Below are 15,633 nucleotides of genomic sequence, written 5' to 3'. Positions count from 1 at the left end.
GGGGGAAAAGCACTGTATAATGGCGAATTCAACACTATTACCTCCACCAGTACATAAGTGCACACACTGCATACAGTATGTTCACCAGGGAAGTGCATTTGTGGCAGCATGGCCAGGTGTTGTCATTCACATACTTACGTGGAGTATGTTTCAGGCTTTAGGCTGTTCAGTTAGCCTAGTTCCAGACCATAGACCCTGCCCACTCTCTGAGTGGACTGAAGCTCCACGCAGCTTCAGTCTGATATTCAGGCTACTGTTCAGACACAATAAGAACGGCTACATATGTACAGTACATATAGACCACTTAGCAACGCGTCAGAAATTCCATACAGACATTATACATAAACACATTATGTTGGCATCCTATTATTGCCAGACCCAAGGGGTCGGCCTACATGAGGCTTTGTCCCCCTTTCGTCCATACATGGGCATGAAAGGGACCTCTGAATTTCGTCCCCCTTTCGTCCATACATGGGCATAAAAGGGAATTTATTCTGGGTCTGGCAGAACCAGGTCTCCTGGTCTTGTTATTTTTACACTCCCTTGCGTCTTCTGCGACATGCACAGCAAGTTTGAAGTCAATCGGTCGGGCGGTTCTTAAGATATGTGGGGCGCCCGGACCGCTGGCCTTGGGGTCCGGGCACCTACGCTCATAAGTAGCTTGACAGCGCACTGCGGGTTCGAGTGCCGTTCCCGATGGTCCTTGTTGCATGTCTCTCCCCATCTCTCTCCCCCTGTTTCCTCTCCATCTCTACTACTAACTATAATTAAAGGCAGAAAAAGTGCCAAAAATATCTTTAAGATATGTGGGGGATACACTCACACACGCATACATATTTTTCGCATTTATAGGCAAGGCAAGACAAGTTTATTTGTATAGCACATTTCAACAACAAGGCAATTCAAAGTGCTTTACATAAAACATTAAGCAAAGGAAAAATATTTGAAACACCCATCTACTTAACTCATTCAGTGCCACTGGACATCTAAGACGTCCGTTGATATAAGCCCCGAGTGCCACTGGACGTCTAAGACGTCCAAAAAATGTTTTGGCTGTGGCACTCCATAAATAAGCTGGGCACTGAATGAGTTAATAAGAAACACCCACTCAGTTCACAGAGAAAAAAAAAGAAGGAAACAGGAGATAGGCTCCGGAGATACTTCAACAACAGCCAGATAGATAGATTATTACATTTTTTGTTAACTTGCATTGATCCCCGGGAAATGTGTTATCTGCATTTACTTTAACTTTTAATAGTTCTCTAACTATTAGGGGTTAGTGTCTTGCTCAGGAACACTACAGCACGAAGCAAAGAGGTGCTGGGAATTGAACCAGGGACCTTACGATAGAGCCTTGCTCTACTGTGTAGTGTGTACTTATCCCTCTCCTGCTGCATTTCTGACCATTACCACCTGCGTTGTGTTGTGTTCCACTCCCAACGGCAGCCATAAAACAGTTTATTTTTTAGTTTTGTGTCTTGTGGGACCAGAATGCAAAGACATAGACAGAATGAGAGAGGGATGGGAAGGATTTTACAATTTCAGCACCACAGACAAAAACACAATGACAACTGGGAATAGATCATCATTTGATCGTTGCAGATCTCTATGTCACATCAATAGTTTCACAACTATTAAAGTGTGTTGTTCAGCCTAACACGCTGTGTGCATGTTGTGGCCTTTCTCAGTGAATTAGCAATGGAAAATAGCTGATAAATGTTCAAAAAAGAAAATCAACATATCGGTATAGTATGTTGTTTTATCAACAGCCTACAGTATATTCTATGGGATTGTTGGTCATGGGTCCCTGGCACCCATTGAAAGCTCTGACCAAGACTTTGTGGCAAAACTTCATAGCAAACAAAGTCATGTTTTACAAGCATATAGAAGCTATAGTATACTGTACATTTCCTCATAGCCAGAGTGAGTTGTGTGAGCAAAATGGGAAAGGAAAGAGATAGAAAGAAAGATTTCATTGGTCAAATCTGTGTTTTTGCAGACAGAATTCTGCAACACAGTTGCAGAAAAACTGATGCATGAAAGTTCCAACCTGATGTGTAAGCTTCCATTATAACCCACAAAATTATTTCATGTCTTTCTTTCTTTATTTACGGGACAGTGCACGTTAATGAACTTTCAATACATGTACAAAAATGTAATCAATTGAATATGATCTCAAATGTTATTTAAATCAACGTTCCTAGCCATAATCCATGCAGAAATTTGTGTTTGCGGTGAAAGGCCTTTAAGTTCTTAATCCCACATTTTGGAATGGACAGAAGGACCATGCAAAAAAGAGTTCAAAGGACTGCAATATTGGTCAGACCTGCCTACCCATGATTTAAAATAGCAGAGGGCCATAAAGACATTTTTACATTTAGTTTGTTGTCCCACTGAGCAGTACACATATTCTTCAACATCTGCTCTGGTCAATTCATAATGAGTGAGAGCACCCACTGTCTGAGAAACCATTAAATGAGAGTTGCATGCACAACAATTAGTGCATGCCAGTCCCAGTACCTGACAATTAATTACTTAAAGACAAATACACAAACACAGGCAAACCAAATGACACCAAACTGTCTTTCTGAATGTTTGCCAATGATCAGTAACATCTTAAAAGAATCCCTGGCTAATAAGCCTTATATGCCTTAATACATTATAATTGCCTCTATAACTAAAAATAAAAACACCTTAAATATTTGTTTTATTTTAGAAATAGTTCATGTTTTACTTAAAGGAGAATTTTGGACAAAGTTTTTCTTACCTTTTCTATGATGTTATGATATCTTAAGATGAATGGTACAGTAGAAAAATTTCATAACTCCATCCTGGGTTCACCACAGCTTAAAACGTGCGCGGATAGGCAACAGAAGTCTCACTAGACAAGATTGAAATCTTGAGATTTCAATCTCGTCTAGCGAGACTTCTGCTTTTTTCTTTTTCTTTTTTTCTGGTTGCATAGTGTTCTGTCACTATGAACGTCAGATCTCAAAAAAAAAAAAAGGCTATTAAAATATGTGATCTAACGCAAGGCCTATCCGCACACGTTTTAAGCTGTGGCGGACCCGGGATGGAGTTATGACATTTTTCTACTGTACCATTCATCTTAAGATATAACATCATAGAAAAGGTAAGAAAAACTTAGTCCAAAATTCTCCTTCAAGCGGGACAGTGCCCGTCGCAAGTTGATGATGTAATTTAATTTGCCCATGTGTTTTCTATCCCTATGGAATTTATGGAATGTATGTGCTAATAAAAAACAACTTAATACTTCCTAAGGTTAATATGAGCATCAAATCAATATTTTAAATGTTTTATTTGCACATGCATTCCATACATTGAAGGGCGGCACCACACATGGACAAATGTCATCATCAACTTGCGACGGGCATTGTCCCTCTTGAGTAAAAGATGAACTGTTTATAACAGGTGTTTTTTTTATTTGACTTATTGGAGTGCATAACAGGCTACAGTGCAATCCTATGACTATTATCTACTGGAGGGATTTCTGTCCCTGCCCCAGGGGCACTGGGGCAGGGACTCTTCTCATTGGCTTTGTCCGTCATTGAGCCAGATGACTGGCTGCCGGAAGGTTGTGGCCAGCATCTGAAGAGGCTGATGGCATGGTTGTGGAAGGTCTTGTCCAACAGGAAGTACATCACAGGGTCAGCTGAACCCCTCAGAGCAGTCAGAAGGAGCAGACAGTTTTTCAACTTGAGGAAGATAAAGACAAAAATACATATTTCTTTTAGAGTATGTAATTTTAACAATGATTATATGACTGTGTCTTGACATACTGATCACACCATAGCAAATTGTTTGCATAAAAATGCAGCACAATCTCTCTACATACCGTATATTGCATCGTGTTTTCCTAGCCATAGACACTGTGTACTATAGATCAGTAAATACTGTAAGAGTGCCCATTGCTTTACTGGAGTACAAATTTGCTCACCTCAACGAGACTGGAAAGTGGATGACAGTGGTGATTTGTGGTGGGACTGGCTGCTGGAACTGTCAGTTGTTGTTGGACCAAAGAGACAAAGATGGGCTTGAATATGTGGTGTGGTAGAAGACACACAACCAGAACCACCTGGCAAGAGTAAGACAAGGAAGTTCTGATTATTAAAGTCTCAAATATGGTGCATTAAAATTTATAGTGACTATAAAATGTGTTCAGTCCCCCTTTAGTGCGAGGGCAATACACTCGCAATAACTCGTATTTATAAAATATCTTAATGAAATGTTTCCATGGATACATGAACAGAATAATTTCTTCCTTTGAAATTCCCAGTTACTCTCCCTTGGTGTTTAAACCACATTTGCAAAGGAATGAGAGAAAATCTGAGGTTGAGTCATTTTTGTATAGCCACTGTTTGTTTATATGGGCAGGTAAATGCAGTACATTTAAAAGATGTTGATACACTAAGCCAATTCACCTGGATGACCACAATGTTCCGGAACACCCGTGCCAGCAGCCTCCGTGAGTCGGTGATTTTTGTACTCCGGCATGAGCGCCTGATGTGCCGCAACACTGTCATGTAGCACAGCTGCACCAGCAGGAAGCACACAAAGAACACGGCCACAGCGAAAACTGTGGACGCCCTGGACAGACTGCCCCCTATCTCCACCGCCGGGCTGTAGCACACCTCCTCCACTGCTCCTCCCGCTCCGCCTCCTGCCCTCGTGGCTTCCTCTTTAGAGTAATACACCGTCACGGGCACGATGGCCCCCACCGCCAACACCCAGACGGTAGCGCACACGGCCCTCGCAACGGAGGCCTTCCTCAGGCCGGTAAAGACGCTGTGCGGCAGAAGCGTGGTGCAAGCACTGGCCCTGGTGGCATGCGTGTGTTGGATGAGGGTGGAGAAGCGGCTGAGGGCCACCCAGGTTAGGATGACCACGCCGATATAGATGTTGATGTGGAGCACAGGGGTGGCGACGTACAGAACGAGCTGGCACACAAACCCGTCCAGTGGCCAGGACAGACCGTTGGTGTAGTAGGACGCCAGGAAGGGCGTGGTGAGGACCAGCAGCAGGTTGGAGAAGCTCAGGTGGGACAGGTAGACGTGGGTGGATGTTCTGGAGGAAATGCAATGCAGGAACACCCACAAAGACAGGGCGTTGCCTGGGAGACCAGTGAGGAAGAGGAGAGCATACAGGCAGGTGAGGAAGGTGAGGGTGGCACGTGTAGGACAGAGGGAGAACACGGAGTCCGGGTGGGATGCAGGGGTCAGAGTCGAGAGGGAGCTGTTAACCAACAGGAAAGAGTAGGGTGAATTCTCCATTGAGCTACAAATGGACAAAGGGGTAGAGAGATACAGCATTAGGGCTTTTCACACTACTCTTAGCTATGGGTGAAAACTAACCCCTGTTAGCCCTGGGCTTACAGTAGCTTCACGCCTATACCTTTGAAAGTGGTATATTCCTAAACCCTCATCCAGAGCACAGTTACAGTATCCCCAGAATCACTGGGGTAAAGATCCTGCTCGAGTTGTCTACAACATAAACTTGTTGCGTGCTGCAGTTGTGAGTGTACTAAAGATGTTATCCTTGGGCTTTTTAAGGATGAATCCTTAACCTAGGACTTATGGTAAATAAATACCAGTGTGAAATAAGACCTAGAAATGTACAGTATTTGTGAAAAGCCATATTGAGAAATACAACTACAAATGTAAATTGTCCCTGGGATGAGCTGAGCAGTGTAAATAGTTAATTCTGCTGACCATTTGGTAGTCACTTGGAGAGTGACAGAGAAACATTTCCTCTTCCAAGAAGATGTAAAACATCATTGAACAACATTTTCCAGCTTATTTTTGACACAGTTGATACAGAAGGTGTTACATAATTGACTATATACCTCATGTAATACATCATAAGCCAACATATAATCAATAAGTAATTATCTGAATGATTGTCAGTACAAGCCACAAACTTTTACTTTTGACAACTCTAAATTGACAAATATGGCATTGCACTCTGATCAATTCTAGTTTGCTTTATACATACCAATCACAAGAGTCCTGATTACATTCGGAATCGCAGGACTTTCAACAGCAACTTCCCTAACCCTAACAAAATGCACACAGACGATGATACATTTACTGGCAGCGGAAGGTAGAATGAGAGGCTTCTTGTACGTCGATGCCGTCTAGTCATTCTGAAAGAGGAAGTTGTATTATTATACTGTAGCTGAGAACCCTATAGCTACAGGTATGTTTCATTTGTCTGTTTCATTTTAATTCGTTATAATGCTATGACCACTTGCCCTGTTGTTTGCCAAGTGCTCATGGCACTTACTCTAACCTTTTGTAAGCCACACTGGATGAAATGCTTACAATGCTTTTCAATGTATTTGTAATGCACATATGTCAAGCATCATTGGATGCATTGTTGCGGAAGTGACAATATGATAAAGCATGGAAAGTGTGAGTGTGTTTTGGCATTTTGACAGGTGTTATCTGTGCAACCGTGGTGCATTTTCACAAGCTGATCTTACACAGGAAATAACTTGCATGTATTTCAGTGGTAGCATATTGTTTCACTTGTATCATGTTATAGACTATGATCTAAAGCTCTTCATTTTCTCTTGGTTCTTCCCTTTTCTGCTGATCTACAGTACAGTATGAGGGCTGAATTTTGAGAAATACTTCAGTGTTTTGGCCAAGGATGAACAAAAATACATCAAAAATGTATTCTGATTTTCTGATACATAATTCATTATGCCCCTAAAATGTAAATGGGTAAGAATAAACTGCCATCTACTGCTGGATTATCTGCTGCTATGCACCAACATTTCTTCTAATCCAATTCTGATCCTAGTCTGGGCACATATTCTTAATCTGGTCTTTGTCAGCTCCTGAAAATAAGATAAACAACAACAAACAATCAAAATGAGCAACATATTTTTATTTTGAAATTCTGGAACAAAGAAGCGATATACCATACACTATGTTGCAACTAGAAATGTGTTTCAATCCACCCAGAATCCTGTGTGGAACAAAATGTCTTTGCAAGTTGCACTTGCAAACTGCAGACAGTAGGACCTGCTTCCTTGTTCCTCCAGTACATGGTTTCTTTCCTATGCAGCTGCTTTTCCTTTTATATTATTTGTTTACAAAAACAAAAAAAAACATTCTCCGGTAAGCAATACTGTTAAGAATAATGTTTTTAACAGTATTGCTTACCGGAGAAGTCCATTTACTGTATATGTAGATATATAAATTATAACCTGTTCTTTTGGGGGCAGTTTTTATTTATTTATTTATTTATTTAGATAGAGAGACAGACAGACATAAATGGCATAGAGAAGGAGGGACAAGCAACACAGGTTTGCAATAATGTGGCCAAGATTCAAGAGTAGCATATTTTTTACACTGATACAAGTATGTGTGCCAAATGTGGGTGTCTAAAAGGAACACTCACAAATGAGTTTCAAATCTTCTTTTAATGCACTGAAGCCACAATAAAGTAACTTCTGGATTAGTATTCACAGTTGCCAGAAGATATGAGCTAATCCACTGCCACTGGAAACCCTAAACCTTGCACCATTAAACATACTCCAGTGGAGGGCACTCTTCAATGGTAATTTCTTCTATGTTGTCTATTGTCCATTTATCTTCTGCCTTGGGGTGGTGCTGCTGTTCTAACTGGTTGGGCAGTAAAGAGTGTTAGTTTTGTAGACGAGGGCTCACATTTCCCTGTGTGCCTTTATCATCACAGTGTATAATTAATATTTGAACTGATGTCATACAAAACCAGAAATGAACAACTCATACAAAGCTAGTTAGTTTATTTATTCATGTATTTATTGAATTTACACCCATTTTAAATTATGCATATATACCAGAGAAGTGTTGCCTTAAAATGCATCTTGTTTCTTTGACACTCGTCTCAAAAGCAGTGTCATTTTAACCAGTTTAAACCTGACGGCCTCTATTTCGGGCATGTCATTATATGTGAAAATGTTCAAAATGGCAGATGTACTAGCTCACAACATGTTGCATTGTGACGTGTTGTGAGCTTGTAGATTGGCTTTTTTCAAACATTATTGAATAACAGTATGGACCCATGCTTAATAAAACATGTGGCTTGTTCTCCATAAGCTTCTGATCTCTGGAATTAGCAAGACTACCCACTTTTTTATATAGTCTGTAAAGTTGCTATTCTCTTTCATTTGGTTTCATCATAACGTATCAGCATGTCCTATGTCCGTGAGCTCACTTTGTTCATCTGCTGCTTTTATTTCAACAGTGCTTGAGCACATGAATGAATGGTTTGAAATAAAGAGAAGTCCAGCAGAAAAATTGTACACAATAATTACGGGCAGTTTTGTAATCACTCCTGTCTGTGTGTATGTGGTGTATGACCACATACTGTTTGTGAAAAAATAACTAGTGAATGGATCGGGGATTTTCATGAAAAAATCAAGGTCACGGTCAAAACAACATAATTGGTCATATCTTATGAACAGGAAGTAGAACAAGAGATTTTGGTGCATGCAGGGTTTTCAATTTCATCCATGTGCTTTTTTAAATTCCCTCTGTGATGCTCGTTTTATAATTCTTTGCTTGTTGTCCACTGATCCTCATGAGAGCAAGGTTATTGCTGATCACTGCTATGACCCTGGCCGGGTCATACTGTACCAAAGACTATAAAAATGAGACCAAATGCCTCCCTGCTTGCCACTCATGTCCAGGTGGTGGACTTGTACATCATTGCTAGAGGAAGCAGGTGTACATCAAGCCGCCTCACGCTACAGAAACAGGAGACAGGCTCCTGCCCTATGGGCCACATAGTTCCCAAGGCTACTTACTTACTGTTACTGCTAAGACAATGGCTTAATGGCCACCTGGCACCTCCATCATTTTATAGGCAAATGTTATGTCATGCAATCTCAGAATCTGAAATAACTTTCAGTTGGTATCTTTTCAGATTGTTGAGGTCCTGACGTATGCCTGTCAGACCATTTCCTAACCTCTGTTGGGTCTCGGATTAATGCAAAAAGACAACATAAACAATGAATATCATTGCAAACAGAATATGTATGTTGTGATTGACCTGGCACACTACAACCCTCATTGATTTAACTATGCCTAGTGTCCACTGACAGCATTCCTAATCCCAGTTGATGCCTGTCTACTGACAGAATTCCTATTCCCATTCGCCACCTCAACAGTGGAGCTGCTCCCCTGGGTCATGCCCTCTCGTATGACTAACATGTTGCCTACCAATCGCAGCACCTCTTTTCTCACAGACGAAGACAACAGGAAATACATAACGGGATCCAGGCAACTGCTCAAGGCGGAAAACAGAAGAGCCACCTCATTGGCCTTGTCGACCACACCCCTCCAGAAACAGGAAGTGTGTGTGATCTGGGAGTATATGTAGAACACCCTGACCAGGTGATAGGGGACGAAGCAGATAATGAAGACAAATAGGACAAAGAAGGACTTCTTGGCGGTCCGGGTGTATCGGTGCGCGTTAGGCATGTCCGGTTTCTCCCGTGATGTCCTTAAAAGCTTCTGGGCAATCTTCCCATAAGACACAACAAGTGCGAAGAATACGAACCAGAAGACAGCCAGTAGGGAGAGGTTGATGTAGGCTTTCCACTTTGCATTCTGGAGGTTCTTATATTGGAAACACCTATTCAAGACATATAGACTATTAGTTAGTGATACTGGTAGCACGCTATACACATGCAGGGACTGTTGCATCAAATGTAAACTTTGAGACAGGGTCAATTTTGTTTGATTAAAGATATCACCAACCTGCTGACATCCCCCTCTTTCTTCGAGAACACCATCACCAAACACGTGACTAATGCCATTACCCAGATGATGGCACAGGCAACAGTGCTCCATCTTCTGGCGTTTGGCCGGTACTGCATGCCATGTTGGATCGTCAGGTAGCGGTCCACGCTGATCAACCCCAGCAGTGTGATACTGATGTACATGTTCATGTAGAAGAGGTTTCCCACTACTTTGCACATGGTAGGACCCATGTGCCAACGGTTACCTTGGCTGTGGTAAAGCACTCTAAAAAACAGACACACAACCAGCAGCAGGTCTGCAAAGGCCACGTTGATGAGGAGCACGCGGACAGAGTTCCTTTTGGAGTGCACGCTGAAAAACACACAGAGAGCCAGCAAGTTGCCAGCCAGACCCAGGATAAAAAGCAGCGAGTAAAGAACCGCTAGGGGGACCTGCAGTGAGCTGTCGTCCATAAGGCAGGGTTCAGGTGTCATTATTGGGGTCACCTGGCTGTTGTCGTTGATGATGAGGAAAAGGGAGGTGTTTGGGAATAGGAAGGTGCTCGTGGCAGTCGTGGTCGTCAGAAAAAAATTGTCCATCATGTTGGATATTAGTTTCTCAGCACTACATATAGAGAAAAAGAGGGGGGAAAGTTTTTTTTAATACATGTGGCCTGTCAATTGTTTTATTTACTATAATGATTAGCAGATTAACTACTGTATAATGTGTTTTGGAGTTGTTCTGGTCCTCTTGTGAAGATCTCACATTCACTGGCACTGGTGTATGTGATGGCCCTGGGCCAGCTGTGTGGTTTTGGACTGGATCAACATTAATCCTGCCCTCTAAGCCCAGCTGACTACCTCAGCACCAGGCCCAGCAGGAACTAAATTACATTGATATTTTTTTGATAAGTTCTACTCAACGAAACTTAAAGCCCTGTTATATTTTGTTGCGTGCCCGTGTAATTCACCGAAAATAGAGGATCTGCAAGCTTATCTTGTAGACCTTACAACTAAGCCTAGTTTAGGTACATCTTATCCAAAGATCAGTTAGATTAGCTAATGGGAAGGGATATTTTATAGAAGTGATGCTTGTTTTTGTTTTGCAACTAACTAGCTGTACTCCCCAACAGTGCACAATCATTTATTTAGTGCAAAAATAATGAGGTCACATCAAGAGATCTGAACCCCCAATAGAAACCCAACACATTTTAAGTTTGCATAGGGAGAACCAGAAAAACATGATACCAATGGTTTACAGAGGAAAGTAGTACTCACCGTGTGAATGCAGTCCATTGACCTGTTGAGTGCTCTTGTTTTATGTGTGACTGTGTGGCAGCAGAGAATTAAACACAGAACGGTAGCTCCCTTGTGACTCCTACGGTGCACTTTCTTTTCATCTGACTCATTTCACTGTTTCCCCATTCGTTGAATCTGATGGAAAAACTCATCTCCTCTAGGATCTTTTTCTTCCCCATCCATTTAGCATCCAATCCTCATAATATCAGACTTCACCCTTCGTAAACTATACTACGCCACAAGGTCCAAAGGCAAATCCTCTCTCTCTTCTGCTCCCTCCTCTTTTACTTTGTGTACAGCTGAACACAGCTGTGCTCACGAGTCACGAGAGCAGACAGAGAAATGCTGAAAAGAAGAATGTGGTGATGCTTCTTGGATAGTTTAAGGAAGGAAGCCAGAGCCTCAAAACCACAGAGCAGTGGGTGACAGAGAGATTGGGGCAGGGCCGCAGTTCAGAACTTTTGATTAAACGTGGAACCACAGAGCACTCACTCATCGCTTGTGTTTACAGCATGTTGTCCCACATGGGCTCTGATTATAATACAGAGGTACCTGTCGAGTGTACAGTACTCTGCTATGTAAGAGATGGGTTTCAGAAATACCCAATGCATGCCATCCAAGTAATCAAAACAATGGCGAGTGAAGATAGCCAGAGACAAGTTTAAATTGCCACCCAGGAGACGCCGGTAGCCGCAAACCAACGTCAACATCTCAAGTTAACGTTTCTTAAGCATAGTACTACTACTGTATAGTGAATATGAATTTTGTTGCCAGCATAATAGTCTTGGTTCAACGTAGAGCAATGAGTTGAGTTGTGGGAAAAACCCAATACAGTATCAGACATTTTATAGGTGTGGTGTTATTGAGTTCAGACAACTTGTAGTTAGATGCCCCATTTTATATCAGGACTTCACAATTTGTAATAGTAAATAGGCTACCAAAACCCTATTTATAAAGTCTTGGTGGTTCAACAGTCTGCACCACATCACACTATCAACACCATTTACACTTCACACAGGGTGGAGTGCATTTTACCAAAATGTCAACCACTCTTTTTAACATTATAAACATCAAGGTCTCTGACTGTCTTAATCACTGACTGATGAAGTTGCACCATTGGATCACTCTCCTCAGCCGAGCATCGTCTCGGCCTTTATCCCTTATTTCAAAGCATCTAGCATTTCATTCACGATCCAACCATAATATGGTTGGATAGCCTAGCATATTATGCTAGGCCAGGTTTTGATTTAGTGTTGTTTCATGTTTTTATAAAAGTCATAGCATTGTTTACTCACCTTGTTTCCCACCTCCTGATTAACTCCTGGAGTAATGTTTCAGTTAATGTTGTTGAAATAAAGGACACCAACGGATGCAATTCTAAAAACACACAAAAATGTCATTAACTCTCTCGTTTTATTCTAAATTGAGTTCAGATGATTACCTTACTTCTAAGAACATAGTGTAACATAGGTATGTGCAATACACTAAGTTATACAATCACTATTTGAGTTACTGGAGCCTAAGAAAACACATGATTTATTCTGTTTGGTAAATGGTTCAGAGTTACGGTTAGTATCTGCCCCAACACCTTCCTATAGCATACATTAATCTGCCGTGGCTAGTCAGACTGTCTCGGGTAAAACAGACAAAGAAGGGATTTACCTTTTAATGTCTCATTCAACCAAGTCTACACTGAAAGTAGAAGAGGTTAAAATGAGAAAAACAGAAGACAAAACTACTAAGTGGTCACCAAAAGGAATGAGTGTTTAAGTCACAAGATTGAGATGAGCTCTAAGGTTGCAGCCAAAATGATCACTAGTAAATTTGAACCTATGCTTGTCAGTTATTCGTTTCTTAAGGCTTTTAATCTCTGATTCTGTTGGTTATTCATGTGTGCTAGTGGTGGGCAGGAGGGTGTGTGGAGATCTGAGGGCTTTGTGGTTTGGGGCTTTGGGTGTGTCGTATACATGTGATTATTGTCATTCATAGGAGGCTGTCCCTCTTTAATTATCAAAAGAAGAGCTTCATATCTCTCTCTCTCTTTCTCTCCCTCTCCTACTCCCTTCCACTTACTCTTCTTTCCTCCCTTCTTCTCAGCCCCACTGTGTGTTGCTGGCATCCAAGGAGAACTCTGCTCCAGTGAAGCTAGGGGGGTTTGGAGTAGCAATCCAGCTTGGTGAATCAGGACTGGTGGCAGGAGGTACAGTACATTCTGTGACACATCACTGCAATACCCATTTTTACAGACAGATAATGTGCATGCACATACACTAACACACACTTTTCCCATTCCCAGGCATTACACAGATATTTTATATCCTCATCACAAGTCTTACAGTATGTTCCTGTTAGCAGTCAACTAATCTCTCAAGACAGATTCAGAGCTCTGCAGCTGAATCTGTAGAGTTGTTGTTATTAGGAATTAAAACAAAGGAGCACCACCGGAAGAGGAGGGCTGAAGGAGAGTAAATAAGCCGGCATCCGGTTTCTACTCTTTTTTTTAAATTGTCAATGGGTTCCCAGATTGGCAGTCAACTGAATCATATTTGTACAACTTCAGGAAAAAGGCTATTTTCATTTTCTTACCATGATCGACAATTCACTTATTTGAAGCAAATAAGAGGACAAGGCACCCTTCCCCTGGCTCCCCTTGTCTATGAAAACGCTTAACCTATGAAGAAGTTCATTTCTAAGTTCTAACTGCATCTGCCACAGTTGGAAACATGAGTATGGAAGTAGCAGATTTTGAATAGCAAGGGAAGTGCCAAGATATATTATTCAAAAAAGAAAGTCTGGCAAGAGGGGAGCCCAAAGGCTTAGGAGGGGCTTAGAGTCAGCCCAGATTTGGACGATGCTTTAGAAAGGAGTGGAAAGAATAATGTGTACTAACCACACACATTGGTTAGCACACATCTAGACATCCATCCATACAATTAACATACTGACATAGTGAATAACTAAATGCCACAAGGAGGAGGCTGGGGAGGTGGAGGGAGTTTGATCACTGACAAGCTGGAGAAGAGGTGCTGTGACTTATGACCTATGCCGAGTGTGTAGTTTGAAGAGTGGGCAGCGTTCTCCATAAAAAGACCGCCTAGAATGAACCAATAGGATTGAGGGTGTATTTGTTAGCTTGTTGGCGAATGAGATTGGAGGGTGACTTAGCGTGGGGGAACAGCCTGACTGCGGTGACTGCTGAATTGCAATGCTCAGTTTCATGCATGAATGTATGCGCTCACAGTGCCTCATTTGTGTCCTCATGCATTAGCACATAGCTTAAACTAAGGTAAATATATCATCTGGAATGATAACTTTAAAGCACAATTCAACTTCGGTAGAGTTTTGGGTTACCTTGCCATGATGTAATGATCCAAAAATATTCTCCACATTGCGGACATTCCGGACAACATTCCGGAATGAAACTTTGCACACACACTCCCAGGCCAAGAATGAACCTCTGTTCTTCTGTTAAAAAAATAATTGTCCTAATGGTGGTGCTATAATAGGCCGATTCATGTTTTTGCTTATAACTCTTGATCCGTAGGTCGCACAGTAAAATAGATCCCTGGATTTGACTCAACTCACCATATAGTCCACGGCGATTTCCGCCTGACAAGATTTTCCGCCATTTTAAGTTTTTTGCAAAACATACTTTTTGCTACTACTCCTACATATTTTGTAAGATTCGATTCCGATTGGCTTCCAAAATGTGTGGGAGTGGCCCTTTTTGCGAATTGCCACAAATCATGAACACAGTGTCCGATTGCCATGAAACATTTTTTTCATGATGGCGCTATTAGGTGGCTTCACGTTTTGGCCTATAACTCTTGAATTGTAGGTTGTACAATCAAATTTGGTTTTACCCTAGATTTCTTGGATAATGACGCAGCAGCTCCCCAGAGCTCCCTCCTCCAGTGCCATTTGTGCCAGACAGACTAGTTTTCTTCGAAACACACTTTTTGCTATTACTCCTACAGATTTTGGCCAAAACATACACACATCGGTAGATATTATCTCTGGATACATGTGATCAAGATGCATCAGACAGTCAGATTTTTCATATTCGTTCCGATTAGCTATGATTGACATCCACATTTTGAGGCCCGAAATTAGCAGCTCTAAAAGCTCACACTGTGAGCTGGCAGATCGGCTATTTTTGGCACCCAACACCATAATAAATTAGTCTTTACAATACTATAGCTTCACTGCCATCGCTTGTTCATCAGGTCGTGTGGGTACTCCCCACTTCATGGCCCCTGAGGTGGTGAAGAGGGAGCCGTACGGCAAGCCAGTGGATGTGTGGGGCTGCGGAGTCATCCTCTTCATCCTCCTCTCTGGCTGTCTGCCCTTCTATGGCACCAAGGAGCGCCTGTTTGAGGCCATCTGCAAGGGCAAATACAAGGTAAGGCATAGATATTCAACTGGCGGCCCGCGGGCCACGTGCGGCCCGCGAGGAGCTTCCTTGTGGCCCCTGGCCATATTCAAAAAAAAAAAAAAAAATTAATTTTCATAATTATTATTTATTTTAACTTTGATTTATGTTATCAAAGTTAAAACAGTACAAATTATTTATCCTTCAT

General features: G+C 41.8%; 3 protein-coding genes across 9 annotated transcripts in view; 1 reads left to right on the top strand and 2 right to left on the bottom strand.

The window, feature by feature from the left end:
• The window catches only part of caska (calcium/calmodulin-dependent serine protein kinase a), a 132,125-nt gene that overhangs the window by 75,045 nt on the left and 41,447 nt on the right, over positions 1-15,633 (top strand). For all 7 annotated transcript variants that reach the window (XM_084083950.1, XM_084083948.1, XM_084083946.1 and 4 more), the window contains exons 6-7: positions 13,151-13,253; positions 15,280-15,455. In XM_084083950.1, the coding sequence (XP_083940076.1) occupies positions 13,151-13,253; positions 15,280-15,455 (279 nt within the window). The remainder of the gene's footprint in view (positions 1-13,150; positions 13,254-15,279; positions 15,456-15,633) is intronic.
• gpr82 (G protein-coupled receptor 82) lies at positions 3,471-6,035 on the bottom strand (the record flags this gene model as incomplete). Its single annotated transcript, XM_084085359.1, has 4 exons — positions 6,013-6,035; positions 4,443-5,295; positions 3,959-4,096; positions 3,471-3,716 (listed from the first exon to the last, which is right to left on the bottom strand). The coding sequence occupies exons 2-4, from the start codon at positions 5,289-5,291 to the stop codon at positions 3,471-3,473; spliced, it is 1,233 nt and encodes a 410-aa protein (XP_083941485.1). The 5' UTR covers positions 5,292-5,295; positions 6,013-6,035.
• gpr34b (G protein-coupled receptor 34b) lies at positions 7,584-11,308 on the bottom strand. Its single transcript, XM_084084504.1, has 3 exons — positions 11,033-11,308; positions 9,774-10,379; positions 7,584-9,648 (listed from the first exon to the last, which is right to left on the bottom strand). The coding sequence occupies exons 2-3, from the start codon at positions 10,355-10,357 to the stop codon at positions 9,099-9,101; spliced, it is 1,134 nt and encodes a 377-aa protein (XP_083940630.1). The 5' UTR covers positions 10,358-10,379; positions 11,033-11,308; the 3' UTR covers positions 7,584-9,098.

This window comes from Gymnoscopelus microlampas (genome assembly GCF_963454915.1).
Source record: "Gymnoscopelus microlampas genome assembly, chromosome: 17".
NCBI lineage: Eukaryota > Metazoa > Chordata > Actinopteri > Myctophiformes > Myctophidae > Gymnoscopelus > Gymnoscopelus microlampas.
The sequence above is the reverse complement of the archived record's forward strand: the minus strand, read 5'-3'. Positions and strand labels throughout refer to the sequence as shown.